Raw genomic sequence first — 20,962 nt, forward strand, 5'->3', positions numbered from 1 at the left:
AATTATTGTAGGATGCTTTAAACCTTCAAGATTATTATTTTCCCAAAATATTTCACATAACAGTTGTAAAACTCAGTATTCAATTACTGTTATGATTCTCAAATAATTCATTTTACCAACTTCTCAAAAAATTTCACTAGCGTGTGACAAAGCATGTTTACCAATTAAGACTCTGCAAAGGTTTTTGCATAAACGAGCCAGAGAGACGTTGAAGAAAGAAAAAAAAATTCAAAATATAGTCTTAAGTAAGAAAATCCAAAAAAAATGACACATTTTTACAAATACTGGTCAGAATTTTACCAATCCACAAATGAAAGAAATTAAACTAAGGACCAAATGTCCCTGTCCCCTAGTGAACGGGTCCAGAGGAAACTGGTAACTCAAAAGAAAAAAAGTAATTTGTTATATTTAACAAAATAGACAAAGAACTGACACAAATAGCTAAATAAAAAGTCAGACTAATGAAAACAAATTTAAAGATAAAATCTAAACCACTCACTACTCACTATATAAAATAATATGAAAGGAAACCAGAAAATCATTACCAAGAGTGTCAGCGTGTGACAGTCGACTCAGTTTTTTTGATGCTAAAAACTTACATTTAACATTTTCCACATTATTTCGTTGCTCACTATGTATGTGCCTGTTTAAACTATCTACCATAAAAAGAAAATGTTTCACTGAAGTGCAGGAAACCAAACCACATCAAAATCCTGCCTGATGCAATGAGAAGCACTCTCTACAACTACCTATAATCTATAATGCGAAACAATACCCTAAAATTTAAACCGCCAATCTCTATATTCCTTAGAAAAAGAAAAATTAAATCCTTTTGTACTTTCAGCTTTCACAATTTAAATTTGAAAGCCACTACACCTATCTGAGCAACCTCTTCTGCCAGAGCACAAAACAAATTCTTAAGCCTACCATAAAACCCCCTCTCACCTCTCGGAGGAACTGATTTTATGGCAGGAAGAGAGCCGATAGGGATTTCAGGAGGAACTCCTAATTCTTTATTAGGCTTTGGCACTTGAATCATCAGATATGTTTTAGTTACTTCTAATTTTAAAATTTGAACTTAAAAACCTTATTGTCGTTCCACTACTAAAATTGTAACTTACATGCAGATATTTTGTCAGGAGGTGCTGTAAACGATGGGAAAGAAAATGATTTGCCTCACAGCAGCTGGTTCTTTTCTGCGGAGCTGCTGTGAGCAGAGGTTGCTTCGCACTTCAAATTAGTGGTATACAGAGAGGCTTCACATGTTAATTAGTTGAATCTTGTGGGGGCAGAAATTACAGCACCGCTGTTGCTTGTTCTTGTTTTGTTCTATTTATTTATTTTCTTAATTTTCTTATTTTATGTGCAGCCCTCTCGTCTGTCTATAGGCACTATTTAATCAGCTCTTATTACAGTTTAATATTGATTCTCTACAATAGTTCCATATAATGTTTTTATTAACCAATAAGTTATTGCAAACTTAATGTTATCCTTCAACAACAAATCTTGTAAATTTTAGCAAACTTTTCTATATTTAACCAATTTCTATTTAACAAGAGAGTGACTTCTAATTTATCCTGTCTAATTATCCGTAAGTCCTGTAGATTTAACAATATTATATCTATCTTAAAGTTTTGGTCAGTTTGAAAAAAGACTGATTGTGAAAATATCTAGAGTCAGTTGCATATTGCAGTTTGTTGTTATCTGAGCAATGTCCTCTTACAGTTAGAGCCTGTTTCTCTAAAGATCTTTTGTGTTTTTTCTCTATCCTCAACTCATTAAAAAGGTCCTATTTTAACTTATTGTATTTTATTCTATTTTCCTGCCACCTTCTCAGCCTAGAATGAATAATTAACATTTTATCTAATATTTTAGTTCTCAATTCTATATACATTTTATCTTATTTATTTCTCTACCCAATCATGTATGTATTTATCTATTAATTTGCCAATACATCATTTCTACAATCCTCTGTGACCTAATTTTCTTGGCTTATTCTGTCTTTATTTATTTATTTAACCTTAGAACCCATAATTTATTTTCAATTTGTTCAGATGATTTATTTTATCAAGGTTCTATCCTTTAATCACCTTCCAACCTTTACACTGCAGATCACAGTTACTGCTGTTATCGCTTACTTTTAATACTTTAGTCCAATTTAACACAGAGGATGTTTGTAAAAACTTGAAATTTTGCACCATGAAACCGCACTAAGAAAAAGTCAGTATTTATATGACATAAAATACCAAATGGTATTTTATCTCCAATCACACACTCTGTCAAACCAACATGAATTGTAACACAAACAAAAACACACAACACATTACAGAAAACACATTACAGAAAACACAAAACACACATCTGGCCAGGTTTATAGTCAGTCAAAATGTCAGTCAGTCATTATTTTATCAAAGTTTTTACTGTAATTTTATCAAATTTACTGAAGCTTCAGGAATTGTCCAATGGTTTGTTAACATTTTTCATGATTTTAATTAATTTTTAAACTCAAGTCTTCAAGAACGCATTGAAAAATAGCGTGCACGTGTAAAAGAGACATCTCAAAATTATGTTAAAATCAAACCACAACCAATAATTTTGTTTTCTGGTACCAGTTTAATTTATTTAACTCTTGTATTTATTTATATTTTATACTAAACGACCGCGTTTTCGCCATTGTTGTACTGTCCCCGTTAAGACGAACCCCGACCATAAAATAGCGTATAGCACGTGTCGCAACTCAGTGTCCATAATAACTTTACAATAAAACGCAGCCAAATCAATGCAAATTCACACACACAGCGCTATTCAAACAACTTAACACTCTGCTGAAACACACAGCCAGCCCGAACTCGTGCACGCGCACACACACGACCACACACACACACACACGCAGACACCCAGAGCTCTGGAGACAAACCCGGCGTCAGACGAACGTACGAGACAGAGGGGAAAAAATAAAAAGAAAATGCCGGCCAAAAAAAATAAAAGATGCACCATATGAAAGCCTACCGCAGGCCATACCCAGAATTAACCACAAATTCTATCCGTCGGTCTACCGCAGACCTGTCTAATCCAAAAAACAAAATACACCTCAAAGCTTGCCGCAAGCTTACAATAAGAATTTACCGCAAATTCTATCCGTCGGTCTACCGCAGACCTGTCTAAAGTGTACCGCACACTACTACTTGATTCCTAAAACCTACCGCAGGTTATTCTCAAAGTCTACCCCAGACTATTGTACTTGATTAAAAATGTAAAGCCTACCGCAGGCTAGTTTCAAAATACACAATTCCTAAATTTCTTTCTTTAAGGAGCACAGCCATGGGTCTCCAGGGAAAAAGACATAAACTTAAGAAAACCCAGCTTTTACAACTGAGGGAGCGCAACGTCCTCAGTCTGGACCCGCTACAGTCCGCTGTACATGCTTATTTCCATCCAGTGTACCACACACTGAAAACCTACCGCAGGCTATCGTTAAATTCCAATTATAACTAACAACAGACTATTTTAAGACAAATCTATCCACGCCTGCAGCCTCAAAACACTGCGTGGCTACACACAACAAAAGAGTAATTAAAAACGTCTTACCGCACGAGCCGGACGGATCAATCGGGAAGAGACCGCCACCCGCCAAGATTCCAGAACCGGACGAAGCCCCCAATTATTAAAAAGAGGTAATTTAAATGCTAGTTTTGGACAAAACGTTTGGCTCCTGCTTCCTCTTTGAATTTTGCCCGGGCTCTTCGACGAGTGACGTTCTCAGTGGGCGACGTGCAGCGACCGCGTGCTGCTAAAACGAAACCACAACAAAGCGTGTTGACGTCACAGATCACATAGTTTAATTCAGACAAAACCAATCGACAACAAAGCTGCAGAGATACAGAGATATACATTTTATACAGACAAGGGGAAAACAGACACACACGAAACACAAAAGACAGACAAAGGCGCCCAACGTGGAGAGAAAAAGATGGAAAAACTCTCTCTATTTTAGCGCTACATGTAACTTTATACTGAGTAGGCGTTTCCCCATTTCAATATATGCAAAGTAGGCGTTCTGCTCTTCGACCAATCAGAGACCTGCTTCGGCCCCCCAAAGAAAGTTAGGACTCCCTGATTTACGGCAAAGATGTCTGGTTTTTGTCGGACCACTTCGTGCTCATCTCTGCCTGATACGGGGAGATTCCTGGCGCCAAAGAGTCTCCTGCTTTATCGGAATGCACATTTTATTGCTCCCTGTCAAAAGGGGGAGGAGGCAAAGGGCCCTGCTTCGGCCTGCTTCTTCAGCTGAATTCCCAAGTGTTCAACAGAAAACTGTTCCAAATAAGAGTATTGTATATAACTGTTACACATGTCGTAGATTAACTGTATCAAGCATTAAAAATAATCCTTTTTCTTTAACAGCATACTGAAAATTCCAAAATAAAAGCCTTGAATATTTTTACATCAGCTACTTGTGTTTTGAGCATTATATAACTATTTTAACCCAAGGACTATTACGCATGGGATTAGTTTGGCCCTTTGAAATGAAGCATACTGAAACTTCCAAAATAAAAGCCTTGACAACATTTTAAATCGTACCGAATGGTGCACGTCCGCCTCGCTTAACGTTCTTGCGGTTCTCCGCGTGCCACTGGTTACGTTGCGGCGTTCTTTGGCGTCGACGTCGATTTGTGGCGTGACGACGCCGGGCCCGAACCCCACGGGCGCGCCTTGGCAGGCCCCGTCTAAATTTCTTCCGAAATTTTCTAGTATTCTTTATTTTTCTTCCGTAACCGTTAATGCGGCTCGTACCGCTGGGTGCACACCTACAAATGAGGTATCAAAACGTGCAGAAAATTCACGCCATTGGAGCTATTACTTCTGGTGGGATTTGGGCTTAACGTGGCGACATAATTCGCAAAAAACTACGAAAAAAACCCCATTATAACTCAATGGGAAAAATCCTAGAAATACCCTATTTTTGAGGATTTGCTGTGTCGTCACAAATTCACCTAGAAATGCCATTCAAATTTCATTTTGTAGATACGTCTGTGATCTCTTCGAAAGTGAAGACGGCTCGTCGATACCAGTTACGGTTTGTCCACAATTTGCCTCTAAGCGACCCAAAGTTTCTCATTTTTCCTAAAGTTAGAGTGCTTCTCTCGCTGATTAGAGTGAGAGATCAAGACAACTTTTTCCACCCAAATCATTTTTGAAATCGCCATCACGCCCACAAATATCGCACGATTAGTATCAAAATCGGTCCTGACATTGATACGCCTGTCTGCTCCGGTAAAATGTTTTCGAAATTTATCTAGACCGTACGGTTTTCTGTCACGGTGCTTCAGAGCAAAGTCATGCGACAGGATTTTCTGAGGCTCTCAGGCTCTTTCACTAACACTTCACACCTTGGTGTGAAACTTATGTAACATAGCAACGGATCTCAAGAGGCTATTGGCTGCTGGTTTGGACTACAAATACGCATCGTTGTAGTTCTAACTATAGTGAAACCCTCAGTTGAAACAGATCAGGACTTAACTGGCCTTTATAACTACTTGCTGCTATGGGCTGTATATAACTGATTTAACTCAGTAACTGTTACACATGGGATTAGTTTTGAACTTTAAAATGAAGCTTAACAAAAATTTCACAATAAAAGCCTTGAATATTTTTACATCATGTAATTGCTCTTTTTGGCTTTATTTGACTTTTTCATCCAAAGCACTGTTACACATGGTATTAGTTTGGCCCTTTAAAATGAAGCTTAACAAAAATTTCAAAATAAAAGCCTTGAATATTTTTACATCAGAAAATTGCTCTTTTGAGCTTTATATAACTGATTTAACCCAGCAATTGTTACACATGGGATTAGTGTGGCAATTTAAAATTAAGCTTGATGAAAATTTCAAAATAAAAGCCTTGAATATTTTTACATCAGGTAATTGCTGTTTTTGGCTTTATTTCACTTTTTCATCCAAAGCACTGTTACACATGGTATTAGTTTGGCCCTTTGAAATGAAGCTTAACAAAAATTTCAAAATAAAAGCCTTGAATATTTTTACATCATGTAATTGCTCTTTTTGGCTTTATTTGACTTTTTCATCCAAAGCACTGTTACACATGGTATTAGTTTGGCCCTTTGAAATGAAGCATACTGAAAATTTCAAAATAAAAGCCTTGAATATTTTTACATCAACTACTTGCGTTTTCAGCATTATATAACTGATTTAACCCAATGACTATTACACATGGGATTAAAATAGACTGTTTTGCATGAGCAGCAGATAGATCCTCTATTGCACATGTGTCAAACTCAAGGCCCGCGGGCCACATGTGGCCCGCTACGTCATTTTATGTGGCCCTCTCCCCCCACCACCGTTTTACAGCCCCATTGATTGACTTAAAATAGGTTTTGAGCACGAATTGACTACAAACTACATATCCCATAATGCCTTCCGATTCTTACCAACCAACATTACGGCTTCTCACCACTAGAGTGCAGCAGAGTCACCTCAAGCTGATTATTAATTTTCCCAGCGAATAAAACTGAAACATCGACAAGCTAACAAGCTAAAGAGCGAAGTCCCGTGATGTTTCAATCGAGGAGTTTTACCGTCTCCTGCCCCCTGATTTGATGCCACAGCTTCGACTCCACGCAGCTCGTGTTTTGTCCACGTTTGGAAGCACCTATCTGTGCGAACAGATGTTTTCAATAATGACTTTAAACAAGACCAAGCACAGATCGCGCATTACTGACGAAAACCTACACGCCGTTTTGCGGATTTCCACAGAATAGAACTAAAACCAGACATCGACGAACTGACCAGGGGAAAACGGTGCCTGACATCTGGCCAGAAAACATTGGTAAGCACAAACAAACTAAATTTAAATAGAATGAATGTAAAACCAAAACTCAGTATACTGGAATATGCATATAGTTTATTGATTTTGCTTGTGTTTTGTTTATTTACAGAACACAACACAATGAGGATGTGTGTGAGTTGGTGACAGGGTGAAGAGGGATCAGCGTTGTGTTCAAGGACAGGAAACGTCACCTCATTGTTTTGTTCTTATGTGAAATGCATGTTCGTTGTGTAATAAATAACGAAAAAGTTTTGTGAATGAAGTTGAGAGTTAATATCAAAACTTGTTTTTTATTATTTGTCTGCTTATCTTCAAAGCAGACAAAGAATAATTTTCCCAGCGAATAAAACTGAAACATCGACAAGCTAACGAGCTAAAGAGCGAAGTTTAGCTGAGCAGTTTAAAAATACTGAGCATATTTTTAAACTGCTCAGTTTAAAAATGCTGTAATTTTTAAACTGAGCAGTAATTTTACATCCATGCAAACTCAAATGTAATATTTAAAACTTGAATACATAAAATCAGTTATTTAACAATATGAGGTGTTGTTTAAAAATAAAAAAGATAGCAATTTCTTTTTATTGCAGAGACATTAGATTCTTAAATTTATGGTATTCTTTAAATGTTGTAATTTTGGTTCATTGTAAACTTTACCTGTAAAAAGTTTGTAGAAATCTTTAACATAAGGTCAATATATATTTTTAAACTGTAATATGTTGTGTGTGTGCGTTATTGAAAATTTATATTTGTGACAATCATTAGGTAAATGCTAATGAACTGCCTTCCTGCAGTTTATGAGCATTGAACTGTTACTAAACAGTTCAATGCAAGGTTCATTAGCGTTAGCATTTTAGCTTCAATAAGCTATTAGCTATTTATTTTACTTTTTAGCAATGTTTAGTATACTGAATGGAGTAAATCAATTACAGAAAATATCCTAGTGATTTCCCACATACTGATGAAAGCAATGACGCTAACATTAGCGTTTCTGCTGATTTTAGCTGATATACTTACTTTATAATACTGAATGGTGCACGTCCGCCTCGCTTAACGTTCTTGCGATTCTCCGCGTGCCACTGATTACGTTGCGGCGTTCTTTAGCGTCGATGCCGATTTGTAGCGTGACAACGCCGGGCCCTAACCCCACGGGCGCGCCTTGGCAGGCCCCGGCTAAATTTCTTCCGAAATTTTCTAGTTATCTTTATTTTTACCTCACAAATGTGTGTGTGTGTGTGTGTGTGTTTGTGTGTCGATCATCGGTGCTGTGTCAGTGTTATTGTTAGCCTTCTTTGAAGTTGCCTAACACTAGTTATCTAACCAAGCTAGCTAACATTACTGCCTATACTTTACTCTGCATGTGTATTATTTGTGTGTGTGTGTCGACGTGTCTCTGTGTGTGTCTGACCTCCTGGATGAGAAAACCAAAAATGAAAATGTGTTGAATGACATGCAAAACTTGTTCATCAATGTGGCACGGCGTCTGCAGTGAAGCGGGCACTGTACCAGTCTGTCGACGTGAAGAGAGAGCTGAGTCAAAAAGCGAACCTCTTGATTTACCTGTCTAAGTTCCTACCCTCATCTATGATCATGAGCTTTGGGTCATGTCCGAAAGAACGAGGTCACGGATACAAGCGGCTGAAATTAGTGAAGATCAGTCATCTGGGAGGGAATCAGAATAGAGCCGCTGCTCCTTCATGTAGAGAGGAGAGGTTAGCTAGCTAGTTTCAAGAAATGTGCTCTTTCTATCCCACACACACATAATGGATACTGACATTGTTCCAACATTGCTGTGGCAAAATTGCTGGTTCGTTTTAAAATTGTTCTACAAATCGTCACAAATGTTCTACAATTTATTCTAAAAATGCTTAAAAAAGTGAAAAATGAAAATATTTCAAACATGAAATAATACTTGTGTGAAATAAAACACAACAGAAAGTATTATACTAAACATTATTTTGTATCAAAATGATAAAAGTAGCATAAAAACACATTGATTTAAACACGGGTCCAAAAAGACCCACTCATGGCACACTGTATAGTCAATATGTCATGCATCAGAGGGTTAAAATGGTTAATTAACCCTTTATTTAGGTTCAATTCAACAATTAGCTGATTTCAGTGAAGTCAGATCGACTCAGCTGCAATCCTCTTTTTGGCTGTTAGTGAATTACTTTTTCTTTTTCCTCTTTTTCTTTGAATTTAATGTGTTGATAATTATTTTTCTTTCTCAAATCGTGCACAGATTACCGTACACAAAAGGTACATCAAAGCTACACTATACTTTTAAGTCATGAAATCAGATGTATCCACTGAAATAAGTGGAAAATATACCATCTTAGTTGGCTGCCAAGAGGTGTTTGCTTCAACCCTCAATCCTGTCTCAGTCCTTTCAGTAATTGCTTGGAGAAGGACAGCGACACCTAAGTGACACCTGGAAGTACTTTGTGGACAGGACTTTGGGCATTGACGCAGAGCAGAGACTATGTCTATGTCAGTAAATCGAATCCTTTCCTAAATCAAAGGATGATGAAGGGCCTCAGCTAATAGCTAGGAAGCTATCTAGTCTTTTCCAGATTAGCTGTTGCAGTCATTTCTGCTGCTAAAATTACTGATATAAATAGGAGAAGGTAAAACAGCTGCAACTTTATTATAATTAAAATAATTGGAAATGGCATCCCATAAAGCAGGGCAATGATCTTTCTTTCTGAGCATCACTCTGTGATCAGATGTTTTTCTCTCCATTTCTCAGGTTCTCTGTGGCTTTCTCACAACCCCACATTCACAGATGATGACACAGTGCGAGAGTAAACAAGTCTTCTTCTCTCAGTTGTTTTCACCCTTTCTCCCCTTCCAGTCATAACCCCAAGGCAAACACGATAGTTGTCAACAGCACTGCATGACCTCTGTAAAATCTCTGCGACAGCCCGGGTGAAATATTTTAATATGATGAAAGTGTTGTGCTGGTGGAACAATAATTTCTGCCAACAGCGCAGGAAGATGTTTGTTGTATGTTAATCAGTTGTTCTTAATCCTGGCAAAACTATCTCATGAAGGTAAAATGGAATCAAAGAGGTGCAAAGGGAAAAGTTTTTTCATTTTTTTTGATGTAACATCATGCACACCTGCTTGTATTTCCACAGTATCCTAACAGGCCTGTGGCTTACATGCTCATATATTGCTTTAAGCCCTTATCTTTACATTTATTATCTGTGTCAGCATGTTCAAGTGAAAAGTTTACCCATAAACTATTAACATTCAGTCGACGAGGTGTGGATAGGCAAGCAGATGTAGCACCTGCTGGTGACCTTCTGTAAACCAGCCAACCTCTTGATCCCACCGGCTGTTTACACAGGCACACATCAGGACACACTTGCGTTCTTACTTTCAAGTCATGCTTTATTCATGGGACAAATCAGCAGCCATATTTTTCTCCCTCGCTCACAGACATAAACAGTGTGCTTAGTTCATCATCAGACATCCAAAACATCAGCTCTCAGAGCGGTACCCCATATTTTTCACCTTAAGCTGTTTATAAATGTTTATAAGGCAGCACTTTGATGAGGTAAACACAATATACAGTTTTGTGTGAAAGTATTAATACTCTGAATTTTTTTTTCTTAGAAAACAACCACAAAGTTCAATATATTTTTCATGATACACCAACACAAAGTCATTTTCTTTCATTTAAAAATAAACATCTTAAAAGTGATTGGCTGTTGAGCTTCTGTGAACTTCTATTTTGAATTCCTGGCACAGATTCTCAATTGGACTTAGGTTAAAATTTTGGCTGAGTCATTCTAACACATTAGTATGATTTGGACTAAACCAGAGGTGTTTAACTAATTTTCATTGTAGGCCAATAAAAATGATGTTCATGGATATCCTCTTGGGGCCTGCTGTGGCAGAATGTATTAATAAAACTACCAATTAAACTGTTAAAATATTTTCTCTGTATTCAGTGGGAATGTCCTAAAATCTTTACACATTGATGCAAAGAATACAAACAACATGAACTTGATTTGACTGATTAAATAATATTCAAGCAAATAACTGATATCTTGAAGTTCTATGTATGTGGCCATCTGGAGTCTTGGGGGTCATGCAAATATCTATGTTGATCCACATTTGGCCCAATTATCTTGAATTTGACACATGTTGTCTAAACCATTTCAGTTTGTCTTGTTAAACTAAAACATAAGTGGACTCTAATTTCTAATTTGGTGGCTTTTGAAGGAAACTGATTTTATTTAGGGGTAAAAGTGGCTGCAGATTTTGTCAATGTACAATAGTTACAGATATTATCATTTCATTTCATAATTATGCCCTACATTTTGTTGATCTCATTCAAAAAATCCCTTTGAAATATATGTACTTTTGTGGATATATGTAAAACAAAATTTAATACTTTTGAAAGGCATTGTATCTTAAAAGTTTGCAACATTCGTTCAGGTATTTACAGTAAAGAGTACAAAACCAGGGATGTTTTGTGTTAGACTGTCCGCATCGTAACCTTTTATTTTAATATAATGGAACATGTGCTTTTTCTCAGGATTCAAATGTCTTGGAAAGTCAGATGGTCTCACTGTATTTCTTTCATAAAGGAACTGGAAAGGAGGATTTATCTCATTGCACAATGATTATGGCAATGACACGATAATCTTCCCATTCTTTTTAAGCTCATTCTTCTTGGAGGCAAATCCGAGCTGCTGTGAAATGGGAGAGGATTTTTCCAAAAGTCTGGGGGGGAAACCTCCGGTTTCATCAAAATGTACCATTACTGCACTGTTCTATCATTTCCTATCGTTTGCATCTTTTGCTGCTTATAAGTTATGAAAATAAAAGATGAAGTCTAATCCTTTTCCAAAGTGAAGGAGTTTCACAGGTGAGATCAGTTTGGTGCTTGATGTGCACAGGTGCATTTCTTCTTCTGTGTATTTGTGAATCTCTATCAGTTTACATATACAGATAAAATGACCAGTGGGGCAATCGGCCAATGTTAAAGGGGAGTATTATGTGTTTTCCAGTCGCATAGTCATTTTATAGTACGATCAAGTAACCACATTACATTCAGTGACTAAAACACATGTGGTATATATCAAACATTATAACATAATCATAAATCCATGTCCACGTTTGAATAAATGATCTAAAAATTTAAATATCAGTAGCTGACAATCCAGCAAGAAGATGTTACTCTAACTGGAGCCAGGAGGGTTTCCACCTTTGTAAAATGTTGACATTAGACAGAGGCAAGGACATCGAGAGCAAACAGCAGACAAGCATACAGTAGCTGAATTGAAAGGATGCAGAGTTTCTCAGCTTCCAATGAAAGCAGTGTAAGCAGGACTGGCTGGTTGTGAGGAGACATGTGGATTAGCCCTGAAAAGTTGGGAGATTTTGGTACAGTAACCCCGTGAGGGAATACTCTGATAGCAGTTACCCCTTCCTCTTCCCTTACTCATAAGCCCAGTCAGCAGAACGCACTGCCCGGCTTCTGTGGAAGACAGTGTTGATCTCCCAGCTGCACAGGGAACATAAAGAGGAGCTGAAAGTAATCGGACCGGGGAATGGGATTTATTCCATTTAGCAGTGCTTGAAGTGCGGCCCATTTTTGTGTGAAAAGGGAGGAATAAACAAGGACATTTGTTCCTTTTATTGCTCACATGGGTTTCAGTCCTTCATTGAAGAGTTCATGAATTACCTTCAGTTTATTAGTGTACAGTAAGTGAGTTGTGCTCAAGGTACTGAGCTAATGGGATTCTTAGCTAATCATAATGCTTCCACTAATAGTCCCAAATGGCTTGCCTGAATGCTTATTATGTTAATGGATCCTGCACAGATTTTTTTTCTCCATTTTTAAATATTTTATTGGAGTCATGTCACATGTGATGTTCATCCTTCTTTATCAATGATCCTTTCATAAATGGTCCTATTAACTCTACCTTTCCTGTGAAACACAATAATCTTCACGAAATCAATGTGTGTAATTTCACAACCACAAAGAAGTGCTTGGATGAAGCATTTGGCAAGCTATTGCATTCCATGTCTGCTAGTTTAAGTGATTTTAATGTAAATAACCCAAACAATATCACTGGTGATCAAACAACAGATCTGTCTCTTGATTTATCTTTAACATAAATTTCAGCTGAAGATGGATTCTTGACCTTAACTGTCGCACTTTAAAAGATAAAAGAAGATATTTTGCACAATTTTAAGATGCAATATTAAATAATAGAACATGAAGATCTAATAGTTCACTTAAAATGCACCAAAATGCAGCATAGATGTTTTTTTTTAGTGAAGACTTAAGCTGACTACTATTTAGATGTCTAGAAGAAGGCTCTGTCTAAGGGGCTGATTCAGAAATTATGGACCTAGTTCTAATACGTGAAAAGAGAATATAGGAAAGAGAAGAGACACAAAGAGTCCGTCCATAATCTCATCAGCATCTGCTTAAAACAAAGGGAAAAGTGCCTTTTAGGTCCAACACAAGCTGTAGTATCACTTGCCCAAGGAACTGGCAGGATCCCAACAAACAGGCAGCTTCCTTGTCGACCATCCCTTTGGCTCAGAGACATGTCTGGCCACAGATGACAGCACTGCTTCTGGGGGCCAACAGAGGTCACTTTCAGAAAGGAAAGCGACACTGGTCTCATTTGTTTTGGACTTGGAATATCTGGAGGTTAATGCAAAGAAGTTGTGTTGAGATACATTACTGAATGAAGTAAAGAAAACATTGAAGATGGGTGAAAAATACAAAACATGGTAGAGCTTTACTTTGACATGAAAAAACAAAAGACACAAAGAAAACATTTATCACAAACACAGTTCCAAACAACTTCCTGGTCCCAGAGACTTGTGTCAGTATGGTTGCTTTGGCTTCTTGCTATTTTGAAATTCGTTTTTGTGCTCAGTAAAGAAACCTTCTCATGTCAAACAGGCTGAGGTGAATACGCAAATCCACTCGATTCAAATCTGCCTTAACGGCTCGTCCGGGCTAACCCTTCCCCTATTGATATTGATTTCTCTGGTAGGATTTCTACTGAGTCAATCAGTGAACAGAAGGAGTTGTTGTAAACGATAACATTGATTCTCTGCGTTGTTTTAGAATTGTAGTCTACATGTAGATTTAGCAATGGCAGTGACACTTCTCTCTTCGCAATGGAGGATGGTTGTTTACAGCGTAGGCAATTTCTGGTGTGGTTCATACGCCTTACATACATCACGGCCAAACATTAGCAATTGGGTAAAATTTAATATCTGAACAGAAACCATTCCTCCAGAAAACAATTATTTGTCAATACCTGAGAGGCGAGATCCTCCGTACAAAGCAAACTTGTAGACCAGTGGGCAGGTTTTCACTAGGGTAAGAACAATTTTAAGGTGAAGTTAAATGAATTTGACGTCAAACAGCCAATGAGCGAAAGAATGAACAGAACAGACTTGAAAATTGCACTAATGTGACATTTTCCCTATTTTCCTTGACCCAAACAAATTGTCTGCTGAAAGCTGTTCTGTACTTTGAATGTGAAATGGTGACATCATCATCATTAATGATCAAGTTAAGAGGAAAGTGTGGTGCAGTAAATGTTATTTTCATAATTTTCTACAATAAAATCCCAATGTCATGTTTTCCTGACATCATACAGCTTTTTACCTTTGCATAAATATTCAAAGAATCTACTTGTATCTCCGTGCTGTTATTGATATGTTGCTAACTTTAGTAAAGGCTAGTTGAACCTGCATGCTGTTGTACTTTCTGGCAAGCAGAATTGGAAGCCATCTGTGCCAGGGACTCACAGCGGGACTTTCTGCATGTGATGGTTCCTCTGGGTACCCCTATTCAACCTGAACTAAGCCAGTGGACCAAAACTGACTAGCCCTGTTGAAGACTCCGGCACAGCTGACAGGAAAAACTGACATTGTTAGAAAGAGCTAATTCATTCACTGATCTCTACACTGATTTATTAAGTTAGCTTAAGCTAACGCTCACTAATATTGTACAAGTTAACATTGCTCAATCAGTTAAATTAATGAAGACTAAAACATTTTTTGGCAGTGATATTGCAAATATATATATATTTTTTTAAGTAAGGAGAACTAATTGGGTTTTACTGTGTAATTTGTTGCAAAGAAATACAAACAGTTTTCCCAAACTGGATTCCAATCCAGTTGTTTTGGAGCCCCCGTGGCATTAATGAGTCACATCTTATGAGACAAAAAAAGGAAAGAAGATTACATTGGATTTGAATGTGAATGGAGCATTAGGTCATAGTTGAATGGTTGTTTGACTGTGTATCTGTCTGCTCTGTCTGATTGCGGCAAGATGAAGGGGCTTGTGACCTTGTGCAGCCTCTACAGAGTGTCATTGACGACAGGAATCTTTTCATTTCCACTAGCTGAGCCCACGACCATGAAATGGCTTGCACACTCTTTGAAAGAGTCGGCTCACTCTTCCCCCCGGCTCATCAACCTTGTGACACGAGGTTCACAAGTACCGCCGGACAAGCTTCCCGGGCTCATCTGCTTATGAGGCTTGCCATCATTTGTAAAGGCAAATGGTGCCACAAATCTTCACTGACACACTGCTTTCACACACTTCTCTATATGCAGCACACATTTATCAGGGGCCAAGACACATGTTTGTAAGTAAATTAATCACAGAGGTAGCGTCTGGCTGATGAATGTCAGTGTGCAGCGGGGGACAGGCAGGGATTAGACAGCACACCCAATCTCTCCCCGCTATCGTTATGCAACTCCTGTTAATGAAGCCATCTTTGACAAATGCGGATGACTGTCATTTAGTAAACACAGAGTTGCATGTCAACAGAGGAGGGGCCGGCTTTCATCCAGCCTCCCTCTCCTCCTCAATCTTCCCCCTGCTTTGAAGGGAGATCGGCAATCGTAGCTCGCTTTGTATTGTCGTTAGCATGCCTGCAGAGATGAGGCCGGGTTCAAGATGAGCTCACTTATCAGAAAAGCAGTTGCGGTGTCGGTGTTAGTGCTGTAAAGCTGCTGGAATGACTGTGATGTTGTCCTCAGAGCCCTCTGTTCTTTGCACGTTATGCTGATGTCAGCTTTCTTTTCTTTTCCCTCATGCTATAAAAAGATCTAGAGTTGATAAATGCTGCTTCCACAAAAACAGCATTTGTTATGTTGGTGTGTTAAAACTTAAGTACATCAAAAGCACAGCATATCACAGCTCCTTCACAACTGGGAGTAACTTAAAGTATGATCAAGTCGATGGCAGCTAATTAAATTGCCAGAGATTCCCATTTCCCTGTGGTATTTCTCTACATACTTTAATTAATCTAATTGCATTCCTTGTTTTAGCTGAGATTGCTTATTGTAAGAACTATGTAAATATTTTATCTTCCAAATGGATTGCCAGAAAATAATCTGGTGGTTTTAGAGTAAACACATCTGACAGAGCAACGCTTAAAAAACAAATAATCATAATAAATGGTCTGAATATAAATTAGTGGGCACATTATTTATAATCCTAATGGAGGTGGAATAATTACTTATTCTGTGCCTAAATTGCATTCCACATACTGCTCACCAGCCCATAGATAGATGGATCACCCCACGAGTTAAATGAGAAAAGAATTTAACAAAGTTTTGCACTTCATCCCCTTCTCTTTAAGGGTGCTGTGATCTCTTTGGATATTTATGCTCAGTATACACAAGGTCTTTCTTCATCAAGGAAAAAACACGAAGTGAGAGATAGATAATTGCTGTATTCAATGATCAGTGTAATTAGTTGCTGGCAAATTCCAAGTGAAGTGATTTTAATGTTACATGAGTCATGACCGCCCTGTGGTGCAGTTATTGAGGGAAAACAAAGCAGAAGGTTAAAAGACGTGAAAATTATGCAGAGGAGGAAGTATAAGGAATAAGGAACTTGGGAGTCTGAGGTACTGCTGTGTGACATTTTGAGAATATAATCAGCTTATTTGATTAATGTTAGATGTACTGGTTTATATCTCACCTATGATAAACAGGCAGATAAACCACAAATATATTTTTATCATTTGCTTTCTTGTTGATTAGAGCTCCAGATTCTGTATTTCTATTGTTTCATCTTTCTTTCTTTTTTTCATTAACAAGGTAACTACTATGGGACCCCCAAGCCTCCAGCAGAGCCCAACCTGGTGCAGCCTGACCTGGTGGATCAGGTGCTGTTTGATGAGGACTTCAGCGGCGAGGTTCCCAGGAAGCGCACCACCTCAGTCAGTAAGATGGATAGGAAGGATAGCGCCGTACCTGAGGAGGAGGATGATGATGAGAGGCCCCCGCTGGTCAATGGATTGCCTGGTCAGTTCATTTCAAAGCACAGCGTGTTATATTAAACAGCAGTGATTCCACCATTGTCTTCTTATTGTTACAAAGATAGGTTTTTGTAACTGTTTTTCTTTCACATTTGCCAATTTTACACATTTTTAAGTGCCTGCTGTGTATTCGACTGGACCCTGTTCAGTCAATGTATCATCATCAAGTCGCACTGGACTGTAAGTTGCATTATTCAAAAAAATACATTGTGAAGAGGAAAAAAACATATAAAATGCATTTATTTGGAACATATGTAATCTGATGACAAGTTGGGTTCAGGTACCTGCTCTTCAATGATCTTACGGAAACTGTCAACCAAAGCTTGGAGGTCTGCTGGCAGTTTCTGACACACTGATATCCTTTCTTTAAGTCAGTGTGGTCAGTTATGGCTCCACTCCGCAAATTGCTGTTGGAGAGGAGCGGAGACGCATGCATTGTTAAACCAGGGTGATACTGCTTTACGCATTGAGTAAAGTGGCAACACCAAGTAGATTCACCTGCAAAGACATTTTTATTCATCCCCTTGGCAACTACCAGGGTGTGGAGACATAACTCTTGGCTCTTCCAGCAGGACATCTTCCTGTCAAGTTGTTAAGGAAAGTGCCTGCAGATGGTAATGTTTATACTTTATTCCTTGGCTCTTGTCCGTCAGTGTAAATTAATATTTAATGCATCAGTCAAAAAATGTGTCATAATGTCGCACCTAACTACAAGTTGAAGGACTACCAAACGCATGGAAGAAAGTGCCACTTATAGTCAGGAAAATAAATTAACTTAAAAAGTTCAGTGGACAATGTTTGGGATTCTTGTTTAACTTCATGGTTGTTTTGTCAAAAAATATAAATTTTTTGTGGACTCGGATTAAGTTAAAACAGATGCGAGAAAAAGTATTTTATAGGTTTCTTTATCAAAATTGCGTGCCTCTGTTATTTTGTTGCAAAAATGTATGTTGAATGTGGTGAAAAGGCATTTCATGAGATCTCTCAATATCAAAATGTGACAGTAACGCCAAAGTTAAAGGCCCTCTGGCAAAGCACTGCTCAGTCGGAGTGAACCTAACTTATCTAGTGGAAAGTAGGAACAGCTTGGGGAACAAGTAAAAGTGATGGACAACAATAAACAAAGTTGCTTTCAGACAGACAGCAACTCTAAAATACTTAGACTCTTCAAACATTAACTGAATAATTCTACAAGTTCTCTAAAACACAGTTTGATGTTTATAAAATATTGATTCAAATGGTAAATCACAAAAGGGCAGGTTGAATTGAGTGCAAAAACCAAATTTACACATTGGTTAAACTTGATTAAAACCCTCCTGTAACAAAGAACCTGTAGCATTTTTCTGTTTTATTTGTTAATTGTTTTCAGAAAAACAACAAAAGCTCAATTAGCAAGTCAGATCTCTAAATGAACAAGAAATAAATAATATCTAGGAAAAATATGATTTGTGCATGTCTACACCTAACAAAGCTGTTGCTGTTTCCAGCCAGTTCACTTTTTCACAGGTCACCTTGACAGAGACTCGGAGTTCAATCAGCTCAGCTCCTCGTCTCTCCAGGGAGTAAATCTCCCCTTAAAGCTTTCAAGGAGAAAACTCTTGTGACAGAAGTAGGTTACATGCTTTGTAACATACCTGGCCTTTTTTTTTTAGTGAGAGAATTGGGGTGAACATTGAATCAAGTCCAAGCTGAAAATAAGTTCTCCAGAATGAAACATTGTTTTGACAGAAACTGCTCCAACACTGCTTGCAGCTGCACAAAGGATTCACAGAGATCCAGTGTCTGTTTACCCAACGGCTCCTGTCATATTGAAATCAAACACTAAATGATCCAGGAGTTCTTTAAATGGAAGAAAACTGGTCACAAATGACTGCCCTGCTGAAGCACTGCTGCAGAGCGATCTCAGACCAGCCATAGATGGACAGAACAAGCATGGTGGAATGAAAAAGGAAGGTTAATGGAAAATGTGAGCTCTGTGTTTCTAAGCTCTTCATCAGAGCTCAGACTGTCATTATCAACTACAGTCCTACTGTCAAGTGGGCCCTCACCTTGCTTTGAACCTTGCTGATGAACTCAGCTTTCCCGTGGGCCATTTCCTCAGGCTGGTCTACATGAGAAGCGCACGTCTTCAAACATGCCATGTGCATTTTGTATCTGTAAAGATGAAAAAACAGTGTGTGTGTTTTTGATCTTAGAGGCAAAAGGACTCCAGTTAAAACCGCGCCTTATTACCAGAGTGCTGCCGTAGAACAGCGTGTTCAGATTATTAAAACTAATTCTACTGTTCATGTGGGACAATTTATTTTGCAAACATGAATGCTTTGAAATGCTTTAGGTGTGTGCTGGACATTACATCTTTTGACATTATTTTCTATTGTTGGGAGGTTGGCTCTACATAAAAAGGAAAGGATAAAAAGCTCTTGTCTTTCATCTTTTATAACCATCTTCTGAGGAAAAGCACTGAGTGCAAATTCAATTAGCCTGGGCCTTTGTTGCATGTTTCATGTTGTAGTTTCTCAGTAAAAAAAAAAATAAAAAAGGAGTATGCTACAGTGTAAACAGCATGGAAGAATTATAAAATAGTAGTTGCTTTTGAATTGAAATGGGTCTACCTGTGTGAACTCTCACCTCTATCACTGTGAACTGTGGGAAATATACATGTGTATATGCATAGGCAAAAGGACTAACAGCATGCTGTGGAAAATGCAAAACAACCCCTTGGCAGACCCACACACGCACACACATCATCACTTCCATGCAAATCTTATGAGGCGAATATCCTCTTCTTTTACTCCCCTGCAGCAGGTAATATAAAGTAGCTGGCCTCTGTGTTTCTGTGGGCTAACCTTTAACTGTCTTTTTCTATTTTTATTCCCCTTTTTTTATCATGTCCATCCACTCTCTCTAGAGCACAAGGACTGGAGGAAAACGGTGCCCAGCTACAATCAGTCCAGCAGCACCATGGACTTCCGTACATGGAGCTCTCTTCCCCGCGATGACAGCCTGGAGCCCCTGCCTTACAACTGGGAGATGGCTTACACCGAAACTGGCATGGTCTACTTCATAGAGTAAGTGAGACAGCGCTGATGTGACGATAGCCTGCTCAGAGACACTTTAGTCATCTAACACACTGATTAGAGTCAATGAAAAAAAGAGCTATTTTAAAACTATGTACAGGCTTGATTTATCTCGCTTTTCATATAATTAGGGACAAAATAGTATAAACAAGTTAGTTTCTGCACTTATTCTCATTTAGTATTTGATTTATTTTAACCTTCTCACAATTCGATAAGTAATACATCAAATGTATCAGTACAAACATACTTTTCAACATGTCATAGAAGGCATGAGATATTAGGTTTTATTGTCACTGCACAATTGTGCTTTTGTGTCATCACTGGGTTGGCAACAACAGAGCTGTTTTGGTAAATCCGTTTTCTTTTGTTCTTGATAGCAAAGGAATATCTCAGAATTTCACAGATTCTAAAAGAAAATAGCAAAAACAACAAAAAAAACCTTGTCAGTGTTATTTTTTGTTCTTGTTCAGTTCAGCACAACAGAGGTTTTGGATATTGAACTTCTATGAAGATATTTTAAGCTCTTAGCACAAAACCAGTTTCTTTTCTTTTCATGTTATTGAAAAGCAAACATACATTTCTAAGGCCTAGTTATTAGTGTTGTCTTTCATTCATATTTGGTTATAAGCCGCTTATCTCTGGAGATATTAGAAGACTTGTGATTTTTTTCTGTTGATTACACACTCCAGATATTTAATCCATTTGAGA

At 38.0% G+C, this 20,962-nt stretch overlaps 1 protein-coding gene across 1 annotated transcript in view; it reads left to right on the top strand.

Annotated features, from left to right (window-relative positions):
* Positions 1 to 20,962, top strand: part of magi3b (membrane associated guanylate kinase, WW and PDZ domain containing 3b) — a 159,837-nt gene that overhangs the window by 110,567 nt on the left and 28,308 nt on the right. Inside the window, 2 exon segments of the mRNA XM_032549281.1 lie at positions 16,957 to 17,163; positions 20,086 to 20,245. Coding sequence (XP_032405172.1) covers positions 16,957 to 17,163; positions 20,086 to 20,245 — 367 coding nt within the window.

The sequence above is a fragment of the Xiphophorus hellerii genome, chromosome 20, assembly GCF_003331165.1.
Source record: "Xiphophorus hellerii strain 12219 chromosome 20, Xiphophorus_hellerii-4.1, whole genome shotgun sequence".
NCBI classification, from domain to species: Eukaryota; Metazoa; Chordata; class Actinopteri; order Cyprinodontiformes; family Poeciliidae; genus Xiphophorus; species Xiphophorus hellerii.